This window comes from Sceloporus occidentalis, unplaced genomic scaffold (assembly GCF_023333645.1).
Source record: "Sceloporus occidentalis isolate IW3139 unplaced genomic scaffold, rSceOcc1.0.p SCAF_3, whole genome shotgun sequence".
Taxonomy (NCBI): Eukaryota; Metazoa; Chordata; class Lepidosauria; order Squamata; family Phrynosomatidae; genus Sceloporus; species Sceloporus occidentalis.
The window spans coordinates 219639180-219656560 of NW_028316983.1; the positions used below are offsets into that span (position 1 = coordinate 219639180).

A 17381-nucleotide genomic window follows, 5' to 3' on the forward strand; every position below is an offset into this window, starting at 1 on the left:
TGAGCAATTTGACTTCTTTGATTTATCACAACCTAATCCTTGGAATGTTGTTTGTCAAGAGCAGGTGTGCAAGTCTTCGTACATTTTTGTCTACAATGGGTGTTGCTGTTCGTGGATGCTCAAATCCGCAGATGGCAAGTCCGTGGATAATGAGGCCCCACTTTATATTTAATTTACTTTGGGAATTCCTGAAGGGCTTAATCTACCAGTGCAAAGTCCATTGCAATGTATTGAATAGCAGAGCACAGCTTGGAGGCCTCAAAACTCTAAAAGATAACTCCTGGCAAACTAGAAGAGCAATCCTTTTTGAAAAAAATGTCTCAGTTTCTTACATTTTTAGCCTTTGCTGCGCTCTTTTCATGAAAGGAAACAACTCCATAACTTTAAAAAAGCAACCGTAATTCCTCTTATATTGCACATTCAGCTAACCTCTGAGCCAACTTATTCCACAGCTGTCATAACAAACTTACTGCTGGATGCTACTAACTGTATCAGACTCCCCTGTGTAGTATGCAAGTTTCTTTCTTTTTACCCTGGGGCCTTAAAAGTCTAATCCGATGTTATCCAAGCCACCTCATGTATTCCTAGGTATGTGATTTCCTGTATTCCTTGGAGGAAAATCAAACACATAGGAAATGATTAGATTATTCACAGATTTAGGAGACTTTGGGGGCAATTAAGTGGTTATTAACCTTAGCCTATTGTTTCTTTTCTATGTTTCCTGTTCTGTATTATGAGTGATCTGCGCTCTTTTTGATCTGTATAAGTCAGATAGGATTTGAAGAAATTCTGCCATATAAAACTAGAAACATTACTCAGATTTTATTCACTTGTGCTGTTTTCCCTTTGTCTTTTTTTACTCAGCTCGTTATTGATGTGTAAGGTTTTACTTAATTGTTCGGATATTGTTTATCACACTTTCCTTTTATTATCCTTTTTACATTTTAATACTCTGATGACTGAAATTATCGCCTCCTGTCTGTTTCTGGCTAAAGGAGTCCTACTTCTTCCAGCCTAAGGGTACAATCCTAAAGGTATCTCAAGTGCAAATTTCACACAGCTTTCTCTGGGGTAATGATCTTTAAATTAGTGTGAATACTGCAGTACTCAAAATATTTTGAGAATGGAGGCTGTAAACCCCTCAGGGAGTTTTAGAGCAGTGTGGCTTCTCTTTACCTTGTTGCTCATTACCTGAGTTTCTCATAATTAATGTTCTGGAAGAATTTATTTATCAACTGAAATATTTCTATCCTATAATTCCTCTGAAGAGTTCAGGGCAGGGTACCATAAATATAAAATAATATAAAACGATTCAACAAAACCAAACCCAAAGAGACCAAAACACAAGTCATGATCACTAGGCTTTGGGTAAATTGTCAGGTTTGGGTAAATTGCTGGGCCTCCAAGGAAAGGAGCATTCCATGACCAAAGGCATGACAGCAAAGAAGACCCTGTCCTATACTGTTTCTGCATGGCAGAGTCCTGCCTCAGTAGATTGCAATGACTGATTTATATAGGCAGGGCTACAGCTTCAGGGGGTGGTAAAATGAAGCCTTTGCTCCACTCAGATAAGAAGCCCTATGGAATTTTCTTTGTCTTCAAATTTCTAGTTTTGCAGAGAGGAGTGACAATTAAAATTATTTGTACGTAGAAATCTTCTATCTGTGGTGTTTGCTTTCACTTTATAAATTGGTTGTTGTTGTATGCCTTGAAGTCATTTCTGATTTATGGTGACTCTAAGGCAAAACTATCATGGGGCTATCTTGGCAAGTTTCTTCAAAGGGGGTTTGCCATTGCCATCCTCTGAGACAGAGAGTATGGCTTTCCCAAGGTCACCCAGTGGTTTTTTTGTGGGTTTTTCAGACTATGTGGCCGTGTTCTAGAAGATTTTCTTCCCAACGTTTCGTCAGCATCTGTGGCTGGCATCTTCAGAGAAAGATGCCATCCACAGATGCTGGCGAAACGTCAGGAAGAAAATCTTCTAGAACATGGCCACATAGCCTGAAAAACCCACAAAAAACCTATGGATGCTGGCCATGAAAGCCTTCGACGTCACCCAGTGGCTTTACATGGCTGAGTCAGAATTTGAACCCAGTCACCAGAGTCATGGTCCAATGCTCAAACCACTACTCCACACTGGCTCTTACAACTTTGCCTGCCCCTTCACTTTGGATGCCTAATTCTGAACATTCAACTGAAGTTTTAACTCACTACAACACTACAAATTTGGGGACTGAAAGAAATTTAATTTGAGGGGCAGAATTCCTATATAGAGGGAGGAGTAAATAATCTCAAGTATCCAGGTGCCATGTTGTTTAGGCTTGGTGGCAGGCCATTTTGTCAGATTGTTGAGCAGTAGGCTGTGATAAAGTGGGAGTCAGGAGTCACTTAAAGAAAACAGGCATCCCTGTATCATGGTAAGAGAGAGCCAGGAGGGCCAGACTCAAAGAACAAGCTAAGGGCCAGAAAATACTATAACTGTTCTTTGAGGAGAGCCAGTGACCAGTCTGGAGGACCTGCTCTAGAATAAAGGAGCTGAAAGAGACTATAAGGGCCATCCAGTCTAACCTCCTGCCATGCAGGAATACACAATCAAAGCACTCCAGACAGATGGCTATCCAGCCTCTCTTTAAAGACCTCCAAAGAAAGAGACTCCACCACTCTCCAAGGGAGTGTTCCATTGTTGAACAGCTCTTACTGTCAGGAAGTTCTTCTTAATGTTGAGGTGGAATCTTTTGTAGGATGGTGCAATGGATCATATCATAAGGTGGTGCCTTTGGGTGCAAAGACCAGCCAGTGACCAGCCTATAGGGTGGACCTGCTCTAGGATGGTGCAATGGTAATACCATAAGATGGTGCCTTTGGGCCTTCAGATCCATCTTGCATCCACTCTACTTTGCTCTGCCCTGTGCTCATGTGATGACTTAGGGCCTTATTGCATGGGACCTTCCCCCGTTGCAGTTCCATGGCCTGCAAAAATTGGATCTCATTCTTACCTCCCATCTAGGGTTACAGAATCTGTTAGTGCTTGAGCCTCATGGCATTGCCTTTGCCGGTTATGCCCCCCTCCCCCCTCCATTTCCCAGGAAAGCCATATGGCTACTTGCGAGCGGAAGATAAGGGGAAGCTTTGCAAAGACGATGGGGAGGAAGAGGGAGGGAAGTAGGAAAGTTTATGTGCCTAGTACATCCATGGATAGGCAGCAACAGAACAGGGCTCTGGAAGGTGGTCTGATCTCCATTTCTTCATGCTTGCCCACTGAGTAGGCAAAATCAGCAGGAAAGTGCTATTGAACATTTTGCACTGCAAATTATACACAACAGCAGGGCTAAAGTAGGTAATTAACAGATCTTTCCTGTGAGTAAAAAGACTCGCTTTTACTACAGTCTCCCACAGTTCAACCACACAATGGCAATGCCATCATGCAGGAGAGGGGAATCAAACACTATCCCGTTATACTGCCACTTTGAAGGCTGTGTGTAATAAGGGTCTAACTGTGGATCCTCATGGTTTCTGCCTTCCTTCCTTTGTTCCTTCTGCCCAGTTTAGATTTAGAAAAGCAAAGCTTCACTGCTAGTGAAAGCTGTTTTTTCTGTTATTTGGACCATGTGGTATGCAGCTGTGAAGGAAAGGCAGAGAGAAGGCGCAGGAAGAAAACGGACATCTCTTTTTCTATATAGAGATGGGTGAGGCAAGAGGTGTATGCAAGAGAAAAGGTGCTGAATGAATAAAGTTTATGCATTTGAGTCTGTGTCTCTTGTCTGGCTAAATTAGGGATGATGGATTTATTCAGTTCACATTTCCAAGTGAACCAACCTGCTCTTATTTCCCCTTCAAGGACATAAATGTGGTCCAGAACACATTTACCAGCTGGGTCTTACATTCATCTGAATTTCATGATACCGTTCATTTGCAGTTCATCCCCTTACAACATTCCGCAGAATACATATTATAAATTTTAAAATTTAAAGTAAACTACTTTAAAAAACTTTGAGAGAAAATATTTTTAAATCATGCATCTTTTGTATAGATTCTTTCTGAAAGAGAAGCAGATTGGATGGATTTATGAAAAATATGTGAACACATGGCATCTCCCTTCCTCCTTCTCTGTGTGTACAAATGGGTGTTTATTATTATTATTAAACTTTATTTCTAAAGCGCTGTAATTATACACAGCGCTGTACAAAGTCGGTAAAATTAAAGAGTATATAAAAGCCTGCCCAAGGCGTACATTCTAAGATAATAACAATTAAAAGAGGAATAGATAAAATTACCATATAGAAAAGAAAAAACAAATTAAAAACATCAAATATAAAACAAATCACATCACATCAAATATTATCAGACAGCCAGATGACAATCACAAATTCCCTGAGAACGCTTCCCCAAACAATATGGTTTTCAGCTCAGCCTTAAAGCTGGTTAGGGAAGTGATGAGCCATGCATGCAGAGGAAGAAGGTTCCAGGAATGAGGGGCAGCAAGAGAGAAGGGATGGATCTGGGAAGGGGCAGAGAAGATCCTGGGTTGAGAGAGGAGACTTTGGCTACCAGAGCGGAGAGTGCGAGTAGGGATGTAGGGAGAGAGAAGATCGGTTAAATAAAGAGGGGCCAGCCCATGCAGGGCTTTAAAAGTGAGTAGCAAAAGTTTGTACCTGTGTGTGCATGAATATAATGAATAGATGAGGCATCAATGGACTAAGGAGTGGATGGACTGATGATATGGATGTGCGTGTGTGTGAGAGAATGTGAAAGAGAAAGAGGTAGAGGGAAAGAGAGGGTGACGGATAATTCTGACCATACCCACTTTTATATCTGGTCATACAAATCAGCTTCTTTGCTTTCACCCACCCGTGATATGCAACCCTTCCCAAAATATTCTGAAGGATCACAGAAATCTGGGTTTTCCCATGTCTCCACACACCTGCATCCTGATGAATGTTCCAATCTGTAATCCTGATAGTTCACCACACAGGGCACTGCCTGGACTGGCAACCCTACTCAAATATCTCATAAGAAAAAGGAATTGGGCAAGGGGAGCTGATAGTATTGCTAAAGCTACTTGGTAGTGCTGGTAGAAATAGGATATGAAGGTATAATTTTCTGGTTCCTGGCCTGAACCTAGGATACTACACCAGGTTGCCTTCGTTTTTTCCTTCCACCCACTCTGGGCAGTTAGTATAACTATTGTTAATATTTAATTCTTGTTTAAATATTTTGCCTGTTATAATGCAGCTCATCTCTTACCTGTGAAATAGACAAGATGTTATTTCCTACCGCCAGCTTACATTAAATACAAATGTTAGGGTACACAGAATCTCTGGACACCTTTTGCATAAGAATCGAAATTTAACCCACAGTATAGGATTCTTTATTATGTACCAAAACCCAAACCAGCCTTCCCTAACCTGGCACTGTATATATGTGTTTAGCAACAATCTTATTGTCTCTGCTAGAATGTTAGATGGTGAATATGGGAATTGTTTCTGACACATTTGGACAGTGATTGGTTGGGCTCATGCTGCTGAACTAAGGCAGTGTCCATAACGCTAAAAAATAAATAAATTATTTTTTTAAAAAAAATTAAATCATTGTCTGAAATGTCAAAACAGCAGAGATAAAGGAAATACAACATTGCCGTGAGAAGCCCGGGAGTAGCAAGAGTCAACTGCAGTGAGTGGAGCTTTCCCAGAGGTTGAGTGGAGTTGACAGCTGTTGATTCACTGCCATGGGTGTTGCTTTCTGACACAGTCTGAAGTGTTACTTTGTATACTGTCCCCATAGGTACAAAGCTTGAAAATAATGAGTTATAAGTAATATAATTATCTTTAATTTGTTTCTTATGCCTACAGTGGCCTACAAATGACATTTTCTTTGGAAGAAAAAGAATGAGGCCCCAGAACATTTTAGGTTCCTCACATTTTCAATGTATTGTCATTGCTTTTTTCACAGGTTGTGGCCATTCTGGCCCCAGAAAACTGATCCTTTCATCTATAGATAACGTACTCTCCTACTGTCCCAATTTGGTTGGAGCATCTCAATTAATCGTCTGTCACCCATCTTTTTCAGCAGCTTTTGAAGTGTCCCACTTTCTCTCTCCTCCTCCCATTCCCCCTCCTTTTTTTCTACACTTATTTCAATTGGTACAAACTGAGTTCAAAAGTAGTTTGTAACTTTGCAGAGGAGAGAAGAGAGGAGGGTGTGGAGTTTTTTTCTTCCCAGTAGGCTTTGGCAAACACAAATTGCTTCAGCCCTTCCCAGTGTCATGGTCTGAGGCATGGGCAACCTGGATTCTGAGGTGGACTTCTGGGGCTCAGACAATGGATAGTGAACTTAATAATAAATAATAAAACAATGATAAAGCTGTTAAGATGGATCTCTTCCAGCAGGCCTTCCCAGAATAAACTACTTGGCTATGTAATGACACCTCCCCACACATATATGTGATGACTGCCCACCATTATTGTCTTAATTGTTCTTGTGTAATATGCAATTTTAATCTTAAATTGTTTAATTCTTTTTTAAGAGGGGGATAATTTGTACATTTTTTGTATTCCTTTAACATTGTAAGCCACTGATTGTTTTAGCAAAAAGCAGAATAGAAATAAAAGTTTTATTTATTTATTATTTATTTATTAATATACAACAAGAGAAGCTACAGGCGACACAGAAGATTGTGTTGAGGCAACAGTTAAGAGGCCAGTGCAGCCTTTAAATGGCTGAACCTCCAGCTGCCCTGCATGAATGGAGCCAGCTGTACCTGTTGGCTTAGTCCAGATCCTGCCACGACTCTGGCAGCTTGGGCCTGGTCCTGCCAAGACTTTGGTGGCAGGACTCTAGCAGCCAGGAGTCCCATCCTGCAGTGACTTACATGGGTGGACCCTTACACCCTGATGCCAAGGATCTTTCTGAGTCCAAGGAGCAGGGATACTGAGGTGGGGGGAGTGTTCCCCAAGAATGAAGATGTGGATGCTAAAACCAAATTCCCATCCCTTAAAACAGTGTTTCCCAACCTTTGGTCCTCTAGATTTTTGAGACTTCTACTCCCAGAATTCCTGAACAATAAGCATACTGACTGGAACTTCTGGAAATTGAAGTCTAAAACATCTGGAGGCCCAAAGGTTGAGAACCACTGCTTTATAGAGTTATGCTGACCTGATTAGGCACCTGTGGCCTTGACAGAGCTGCCTATAAATCTCCCAGTAGTTCCCTCAAAGCTTTGTTTTGACAATCATTCTAACTTGTTCACTGGCAGTACTCTATGGCATTTGTGGTTTTGTGACATTGGACTGGATTTTGAGGACTCTGTTTACTCCTTGATGGCTTAGTTTTTCTGGACTGATTGACCACAACCCTCCTGCTTCTCCCTTTATTGTGTTTGAATAACCTGTGACTGACTCAGACTGGATTAACTACTCAACATGTCTTGCACCCAGAGTACCTGCTTCCTTCAGAAAACATCCCCGATGTTCAAATGTTCTAATTTCCTGCATCATCTAGTATTCTGTAGAGTTATGGCACTGGAATTCTAGGATTCTATGAGCTGTACTCTAGTGCTATAGGTCTACAGAACACTCTGTACTCTAAGAAATTATAGCATCAGCATTTTTGGGGTTATTATTAGCCTTTTGTAGCTTCAGTTTGGCTGAAAGAGTCAACTACTGAAATGAAGGACAGAATAGATGCCTAGGGATGTGGGGAACTTCACCTGCACCAAGTGCAAGTTGGTAGCCCTCCTAGAAAAGAAAGTACAGCAGCTGGAGGCCCAGGTAGCTACACTTCAGCATCTTATGGAGCAAGAGGTTTCCCATGATAGAACAGACCAAAGGATCTTGGATGGGAAACACATAGAGGAGGTTGATGGGGAGGAGAAGTCATTTTACATACAACAGTAGTAGATGGTTGGAGGAATGTCACACACAGAAGTAGGGAAACTGTGAGCTTGCAGCTACAGAATCGATTTGAATCTCTATTATCAAGGATGATGAGGAACAGCAACAGGGTCAGACTTCAGGGACAGAGCAGGGGACCCTGGGAGTACCACCAAAGGGAACAGCTGCTGTTAAGCCTCGGAGGAGGCGTGTGGTGGTCATGGGGGACTCCTTGCTGAGAGATACTGAACCAGTGGTTTGTGGGCCTGGCAAGATGTCTCGGGAGGTGTGCTGTCTCTCTGGGGCAAAGATCCATGATGTGACAGAGAGGCTGACAAGACTTGTCAAGCCTACTGACTGTCACCCCTTTCTTTTAGTTCATGTGGGAACCAATGATACTCCGAGGCACAGCCTTCAGAATATCATAAGGGATTTTGAGGCTTTGGGTAGGAAGTTGAAAGAGATGGATGCACAGGTTGTCATCTCATCTCTTCTCCCAGTCTAAGGGCATGGTCCAGGAAGGGAGAGGAAAATAGCTGAGGTGAATAACTGGCTCCGCAGATGGTGCCACCAAGAATGATTTGGATTTTTGAATCGTGGTCTGAGGTTCCATGAGGAGGGACTTCTGGCAAGTCTCAAAAATTTGATCAGGAGGGCTTTAAACTGAGTTATGTGGGGGAGGGAGACAGTATTCTGGAAGGCAAAAGAGCTGGAGAAAATAGTCAAGTGGTCATAGAGGGAATAAGACAAACAGTGCAAGTACCCAAAAGTGGGAGGCAAAAAACTTGCACAGGCACCAGGTAAAGGGGACCCATGGTCTAAGATGTCTCTACACTAATGCTATTTTGGATCTGATCCTAAACAACAGGGATGACCTAGTTAATGGAGTGCAAGTGGAGGGAGTGATCATGTACTCCTGGAGTTTGTTATACTATGGAAAGGAGAAGCCAGGCATAGTCAGACACACATTCTAGACATTAGGAAAGCTGATTTTAGTAAACACAGAGAAATACTGGGGGTGATCCCATGATCAGGCATACCAAAAGAGAAGGGAGTTCAAGGCGGATGGGAGTTTCTCAAATGGGAGATACTGAAGGCACAATTTCAAACAGTTCCAATGAGGAAGAAAAATGGGAGATGTCTCAAGAAACCAGGATGAATGACTAAGGAACTCTCAACTGAGCTGAGTTTTAAACGGAACATGTATAAGAAATGGAAAAATGGGGAAATCACTCAAGAGGAATTCAAACAAATAGCTAACATGTGTAGGGGAGAGAAGTGACCAGTGGGGTCCGACAGGGCTGTGTCCTGGGCCCAGTGCTATTCAACATCTTTATCAGTGACTTGGATGACAGAATTGGGGGCATACTTATCAAATTTGCAGATGACACCAAATTAGGAGGAATAGCTAACACCCCTGAGGATAGGATCAAAATTCAAAATGGCCTTAATAGATTAGAAAGCTGGACCAAAGCTAAAAAAAATGAATTTCAACACAGAGAAATGTAAGGTACTGCACTTAGGGCGGAAAATTGAAATGCACAGATATAGGATGGGTGACACTTGGCTGAACAAGACTACATGTGAAAGGGATTTGGGAGTCCAAGTAGACCACAAGTTGAACATGAGTCAACAGTGCGATGCAGCAGCTAACAAGGCCAATGCGATTTTAGGCTGCATCGATAGAAGTATAGTGTCTAGATCAAGGGAAGTAATAGTGCCACTCTATTCTGCTCTAGTCAGGCCCCACTTGGAATACTGTGTCCTGTTCTGGGCACCACAGTTTTAAAGGGGTGTTGAGAAACTGGAGCGTGTCCAAAGGAGGACGACTAAAATGGTGAAGGGTCCTGAAACTAAGCCTGATGAGGAACGACTCAGGGAGCTGGGGATGTTTAGCATAGAGAAGAGAAGGTTAAGAGGTGCTATGATAGCCCTGTTTAAATGCTTGAAGGGATGTCACATTGAGGAGGGAGCTAGCTTTTTTTCTGCTGCTAAGACTAGGACCTGGAGCAGTGGATGCAAGCTAGAGGAAAAGAGATTCCACCTCAACATTAGGAGGAGTTTCCTGACAGTAAGGGCTGTTTGACAGTGGAACACACTCCCTCAGAGTGTAGTGGAGTCTCCTTCCTTGGAGGTCTTTAAACAGAGGCTGGATGGCCATCTCTTGGGGATGCTTTGATTGAGGTTTCCTGCATGGCAGGGAGTTGGACTGGATGGCCCTTGTGGGCTCTTCCAACTCTATGATTCTATGATTCTAGATTTCAGGGGTGGGGTGACTATGGATGGCCACAGGCCCCACTGCATTGAAGGACCATTGAGATAGGTTTTAAAATGCCTCTTGATAATGTAAGTGCATTAACAATACCGAACACAATCAAATAGTTTTGTAGACCCAATAATTGGAACTAACCTGGGCATTTGCTTGAATAAAATGAAACTCGGCTTGTTCCTTTTTAAGAATAACAGAGTGGGCCCTTGGTATCTGCTGGAGGTTTGGCTCCAGGACTCCCCATGGATACCAAAATCTATGGATGCTCAATTTCCAGTTTATTCAATGGTGTAGTAAAATGGTATCTGTTATATAAAATGGTAAAATCAAGTTTTGCTTTTTGGAATTTTAAAAACATATTTTCAAGTTGTGGATGATTGAATCCATGAGTGCAGAATCGGTCGATATGGAGTGCTGACTGTACTGCACATTTTGACCAGCCACATTCCTTCCTCTCTTCCCTTGGCCAAGTCAAAAGCCTGCTTCAAGTCTGTCTTTGGGTTCAGGGAACTCTACATGACACCATTAATAATAAGATAGTGAAGCTATTGACATTGGTTTGGAACCTAAATGAAACAGCCATGGTTTAAGAGGTAGCGAGAATTTACCATTCTGGTGTCAGATAAGTCTCTCAGGTATATAAAACTGTGCTGTTGCATTTGTCATGTTTGTTTTTGATAGAGCTTGTGCCAGCATTAGAACCATTCCCAGTGGACTGTGCCCTGTAATCCATTAAAAAGAAAAATATCTCAAAATATTAAGAAGTGGAAAAAAACCTCTTCAATTTCAAAGTATTTTTTAAAAAGTAAACCATTAACTAATTAGCAGTCCACCCCCACATGGAATAACTTGATGCTGAGAATATTATTCTTTGTAGAATAAAAGTTCAATTTGCATCTCGGATTCATTCTTTAAAGATAAGCCTGCTTTATTCTTATGACAATTATAATTAGCTCTTAATAAGGGTTTATAGGGCTACCAGAAACTGAGAAAGGGCTGTATTAAGTTTTTGCAAACAATGAAGAGTTCTAGTGTGAGGTCCTATTGTTCAAAATCCTCTTAAATATAGACTTAAAGATATCTATGGGATTCTTTTATTTCTCTTATACCATTTAACATGCAAGGGTATAATATTTAGCATTCTAATTGCAGCTTGGTGAATATTAAAAGGAATGGGTAATGACTGTGTTCTCTTTTATGTATAACAATAAAGACTATTCGGCATGCATTTGGCATCTTAATTCTCTGTCATGTTTTGTGTTAGAAAAGATCCTTAGAACTCTTTCAAAGTGTTCTAGATTCCAATAGATTATTTTTGATAGATTATTATAAGTGATTATGAGTTTGGAGAGAAAATGTAGAAGATAAAACTAAAGATTTAACACCAGGTATGCTTTGCATGCGGTAGTCTGTCAAGTCCAAAGTAGAGGTGTGAACAAGCCTCTCTAAGGAGACATGGGTCATTTTTAGGAAAAGGAGATGTTATTTCCACATCCTACCTTCATCATTTTGTGTGGTGTATATGTGTGTTTTTGCTAGGAGTAGAATTATTTTCCTTAACCAAACAAACTAATCTCTTTTTGCAGTTCTTTCCTTTAATTCCATTTCCATTCTTCAGGCGTCCGTTCAAACTACAAAACTATAGCACCATTGTTACACTTTTACTGTCATGGCAGCATCCTATGGCATCTTGAGATTTATAGCTTGGTTAGGCACTAGAGTGCTCTGGCTCAGAATTCTAAATGCCCCTCCCAAAACAGCAACTCCCAGATTCCATAGGATGGAACCATGGAAGTTAACATGAAATAACAGTGCTATAATTCTGTGGTATCTTAGAATCATAGAGTTGGAAGAGACTTCAAGGGCCACCAAGTCTAACCCCCTACCACACAATCAAAGCGACTCTGACAGATGGCCATCCAACCTCTGTTTTAAAAACCTCCAAAGAAGGAGACTCACCACACTCCAAGGCAGCGTGTTCCCCTGTCGAACAGTTCTTACTATCAGAGAGTTCTTCCTCATGTTTAGGTGGAATCTCTGTTCCTGTAACTTGAATTAATTACTCCATGCCCTAGTTTTTGTAAAAGCAGAAAACAAGCTTCCTCAATATGATATCCTTTCAGATATTTAAACATGACTGTCATGTCAAGTCTTAACCTCCTCTTCTCCAGGATAAATGTCCAAGTTGTGTGAATGGACTGCAAGTTCTTTTGTTTTGGGATATCTTTTACCCAACAAGGTAACAGCAAGGAAATAAGAGGATGGGTGCCATTACACTACTTTTATGGAATGTTCCTTGATAAGAGTACCAGAGCAAAAACTGGAGGAGGCCTCAGTTGCTTTAGTGGTTGTGTAGAGGAGAGAATTTAAGCAGTCAGATTGAAATTTCCTCTTCTACAAAACCTTTAAATGTACAGGAGTCCTATCCAGTTTTTGGTCTGGCAACAGCAAAATGACATCTAGAATACTAGTCCCTGCTTAAGGGATTCCTTCTCTGACATAATTGAATTAAGCAGTTCTTGAAACAACATATTATGTACAGCAATCTTTGACAAAATGCCACTTATTGCTTCAGTAACTGACACCTAATTCTCAATCTCTCCCCCACCCCCCAAATACAAAAAGAAAATATCAGGGAGCTGACTAGGATGGTCATTTACACAACTATCCCCCAGAACTCCAATGGTATTTGGTTATGAGCCCTCAACTGCATACAACAAATTCTAGGAACATTTATGAGAGAAAAACATGAATTGAGTGAAATATAGTTCTCTAGGACAACATGTAGCATAACTCCTATTTCCAAGAACCATCAACGCAAGGGGTGAATCCCAGAAATAAGATATGGAGTAGATTCATCCAGAGACAGAGCCCAGGTACAGGACTGGGGCAGCTGGAGTGAAGCCCCTGGCAAAATAGAGTTAAAGTATACTACTTTTCCAAGTGCCCATAGCTTGGAAATGATTCATTGAAATTAGTTTGTTACTGCTAATTCATTTCATTTGGCAATAGAATCTCATAATCTTGTCATTTTAATTGTTGAATTCCATTGCTTGCATTTTTTAAAGTAATGGCTAGGGTTTCTTGTTATTCTAATAATGGCCATTTTTATTTTTATTTTTTGGAATTTTAAATCATATTCTTAATTCAGTGTTAGATTAAATGTTTTAATTAACAAACAATGCATTAATTAATTTTATAGCCTAAATTATCTTAACTTTTTGTGTTAATGCATTTGTACTGTCACTAACTTTCTCAAACTCTGCAAGAACTTAAGGCCTCCTGCTCCCGCATGATACTACACCAGGGTAGGAAACTACCAGGGATGGGGGCAAGAAGAGATTCTAAGTGTCTGCACTCTCCCCCCCCCCCCCGCCCTTATAATGAGAAGTCAGGGTCAGGTCAGAGAGAGTGAGAGAGACTCTCTGTGCACACACAAGGCTAGAGTTGGAACTGATATTTATATTTGATTTCATAGCCTCAAGAGGTATTTGATGCTATCGTGCAGTGTAACAAAGATCTGATGGTCTTCCTGGGGAATCGACAATAGGATTCCAGAATGACTGATGGTTTTAACTTTGGAGTAACAAAATACTGATGGAATTTGAGACAATCCCTGGATGGTTGGATAGGACAATTGAATAGGGACATAGACCTGGGTGGTGTTTGACTGCTCTTGCAATGGGTCTCAGTCAGTCCTTACTGTGAGAAGATATGCAAAAAGCCTGAGGAAGGTTGGAATAATCAGCAAACCCATTTAGATTTTATTGTTAGCTTTTCTTGCCAGATCGGGGCCAGGGTAGCCTCACTGGCAGCCCTGCGTCCCCAATCTGTTGTTTTTCCCGGGCCACGGAGAAGTAGCAAAATGCCGCTTCTCCGTGGTCCGGAAAAGGGGTGTCCTTGGGACTATGCCCTTGGGCACCCCGGGAGCCACAGCCCTGCCCCTTTCTCCTCGGCATTGTTCCTGAGGCCGTTTGGTTGCCATGGGAACTATGCACGTGGCAAAAAGGAGCTCCGTTTCAGAGCTCTTTCCTGTGCTGCAGCCAGGCTGCTTTAAGTGGCCTGGAGCATCACGGAGACATCACACACACACCACAGTGTTTGGATGTGGCGCATATGTGACGTCATCACACGCCCCATGTGGACAGCACCGCATAACTACAGCACCGTCCACATGAATTAGAGTTAGGGAGCGTGTGGTTGGGGTGCGCTCCCTAACCCTAGAATTGGCATGCGTATGCCGCTTTATGGCAGTCTGTACTGCGCCTAGGTCTTCCACATGTCTTTGGGCCAATGTACCTTTCCTATGTGAATATTTCCTAATATTTATAACGTTCATTGTGACCTCTTAAACATGCCTGACACTAGATATGAAAACACAAAACCCCATATTCCAGCAAGAGCGATGTAGATTATGCTAACAGAGGAGGGGTGGGATCTTGTCCTTCCCAGTCAACCTAGGCAAAAGCAAATTGATTCAGCCTTTCTTAGTTTGTTTGTCCTCCCTCATTGACAACTTTGCCCTCTTGGTCATACTCTGATGTTACTTGGCCACATGTGCCCCAGTTTTCATTTGTGAAACGTTGGAGCATATAAAATTGTGGAGTAACCATTTGAAATGTAGTCAAAAAGTGATGAGATGGTTTGCAACACAGACATACACATTGCACTATGGACAATTTTAGAACAAAAATTTAAATTATCTCCTTCACATTTGGGGGGTGGGGTGAGGACATGAGGAAAAATGAAGCTAGGGTGCATGTGGCTGACAAACCACGCTTTGTTCTCCATGTACTAAGTAGAGGACAAAAGGTGGGGGACTCTTTAAGTTCTCTTTCTCATTTGGCCCGAATAATGAATATTCACAGATTGGCTCTACAATTCGGTCACTTTATGACTTTTTCGTCATTTCATTTTCACATGACAACACTTGCTTGGATTCGTTTTCATCCTGTCACAAGCTGCCATGCTCAAAAAGTAGAAAACTGCTGAATAGTTCTATGGCTTAATGTTGTTTTTTCCTCTCCCACAGATTGACAAGGAAATTCACAGCAGAGAAAAATGAAGCTTCTGTTTTTAATAGTCTCAATGTACCTGTTTGGTCAAAACGAAGGAAATCCACTAAGTAACAAACCAAGAACATTTGATGACATTAAGAGGGAAATAGCTGACTATTCAGACATTGCTAAGAAAATTATCAATCTTGCTGTTTATGGAAAGGCCCAGAACAGATCCTATGAAAGACTTGCACTTTTTGTGGATACCATTGGACCAAGATTGAGTGGTTCCAAAAGTCTAGACCTGGCTATTCAGTATATGTATGAAGCCTTGAAGAAGAATGGGCTGGAAAATGTCCACTTGGAACAAGTAAAAATACCCCACTGGGAAAGAGGAGAAGAATCAGCAATAATGGTGCAACCACGTAACCATAGCCTTGCTATTCTAGGGCTTGGTGGCAGTATTGCAACTCCTCCAGAAGGTAATCTGACTAACTTTTGGCAATATTTATCATAGATGACCATCATTTATTTTTTATTTTTTTGGTTTGGTTTGATTTGGGGTTGCTTTTTAAATAGTACAGTGGTCCCTTGGTATCCACTGGGGTTTGGTTCTAGGACCCTCAGTAGATATCAAAATCCATGGATGCTCACATCCCTTTGAATATAATGGCATATAACAGTGTCCCTTATATAAAACGACAAAATCAAGGTTTGCTTTTTGGTTGTTGTTGGGTTTTTTGTGTTTTGTTTTTAATATTTTCAAGCTGTAGATGGTTGAATCCATGGATGTAGAATCCATGGATTTCGAAGGTGACTGTATATCTTATAACTCATTTTTTGTTCCTAGGACAGCACTTTCTTTGGTATGGTGTCCTTCACAAGTAGTCACTGGAGGCATGAGGCATTTTATAATATTTGGATTTATTTCAAGATGACATTTTTGAGCACAGCTGGAGCAAAGTTTATAACACTCCAAGCAACAGCTGAATTTACTGCCCACAGTTGGATCTCCAAAGAAAGGGATCTTAACCCTTAGATGCTCTTAGCTTAAAATTCCCCAAAAGTTGGATGTTTGTTTTCCTCTTGGCCACACACAGAAACTGTACACTGTTGTATTCCACTCATATGTACTTTGTTTCCTCCCAAGTGCTTGGCAGATTACAGTTTGTAGGCAGAATACTGTATATAGCTTGTGGAACACAGATTTGTGAGTTAAACTATCATTGGGTTTGCCAGTGTATTTCTGATGGACAATAACACACACAAACACACACTCACCATTTGCTTAAAAATAGCGGTTAAACAGAAATAATGTTCTCAGTTTGACCATCAAACACATCATGGAAAATGTAATTTTGGAAAGAAAAAAGAGTTAGGAACATTTTTCTTCATAAAGCTTGGCTCTCTTCTGTCTTAATGGAAACTTCTGCAGGATTTAGAGCCAACTGCTACTGAATGACTTTCCTGTGTGGCAGAATACTTGTGGAATTTTGTCAGAATGTAAAATCCACAAGTCTTTTTCTTGAAAGGTACAAGAATAGAAGGAGACAGATCTCTGTTAATTCCCTGCTCACAAATCATTCTTCCACAATCTATTAGGGCTTGACACTCTGATGTAATAGTGAAACATCCCCCTCAGCCATTAGTACTATTTCTGCAATCTTAATCAAGGGTGACTGTGTGACCTACCCAGGGTTACAATTCTGGGAGGGGCAAAATGTGGACATTGCCCCCCTCCCCACAATAAGAATTCTTCCTCCCCAATAACATTTGAGAACTGGAGGAAAATTTGGGAATGGGACAAAAACAGTAGCCTTTCTTTAGACCAATCTGGAGGGACACATGGTTTTACAGAGAAAGAGCGGTAAGATGGAGGAGCAAGAGCAGTGAAGCTGCCCATCATCAGTTAGCAACTGGACAACAGACTGAAAAAGCACACAGGTTGAGAAAGGCTGGTTATTACCCTTCCGAAATGGATTCTGTTCCTATTGAACTGGGAATATTTCTAAATTGGCATCTATACACAGTTTATGCAAAATTCCTCTATACAAATAATAATTAATTAATTAACAATTTGTTTTATTTATATACCGCTATTCCAAAGATCATAGCGGTGAACAGCAAGTAAACTAATTAGCAAGTAAGCTAATTTGCCCCCAACAGTCTGGGTACTCATTTTAGCAACCTCGGAAGGATGCAAGCCTGAGTCGAGCTTGGGCCCTTTTGCTGGTCTTGAACTCGCAA

The 17381-nt window shown here is 41.2% G+C and overlaps 1 protein-coding gene across 2 annotated transcripts in view; it reads left to right on the forward strand.

The window, feature by feature from the left end:
* CPQ (carboxypeptidase Q) overlaps window positions 1-17381 on the forward strand; it is a 243225-nt gene that overhangs the window by 18042 nt on the left and 207802 nt on the right. For both annotated transcript variants that reach the window (XM_089518924.1, XM_089518925.1), the window contains exon 2: window positions 15170-15616. In XM_089518924.1, coding sequence (XP_089375050.1) covers window positions 15199-15616 — 418 coding nt within the window. In that variant the 5' untranslated portion in view covers window positions 15170-15198. The remainder of the gene's footprint in view (window positions 1-15169; window positions 15617-17381) is intronic.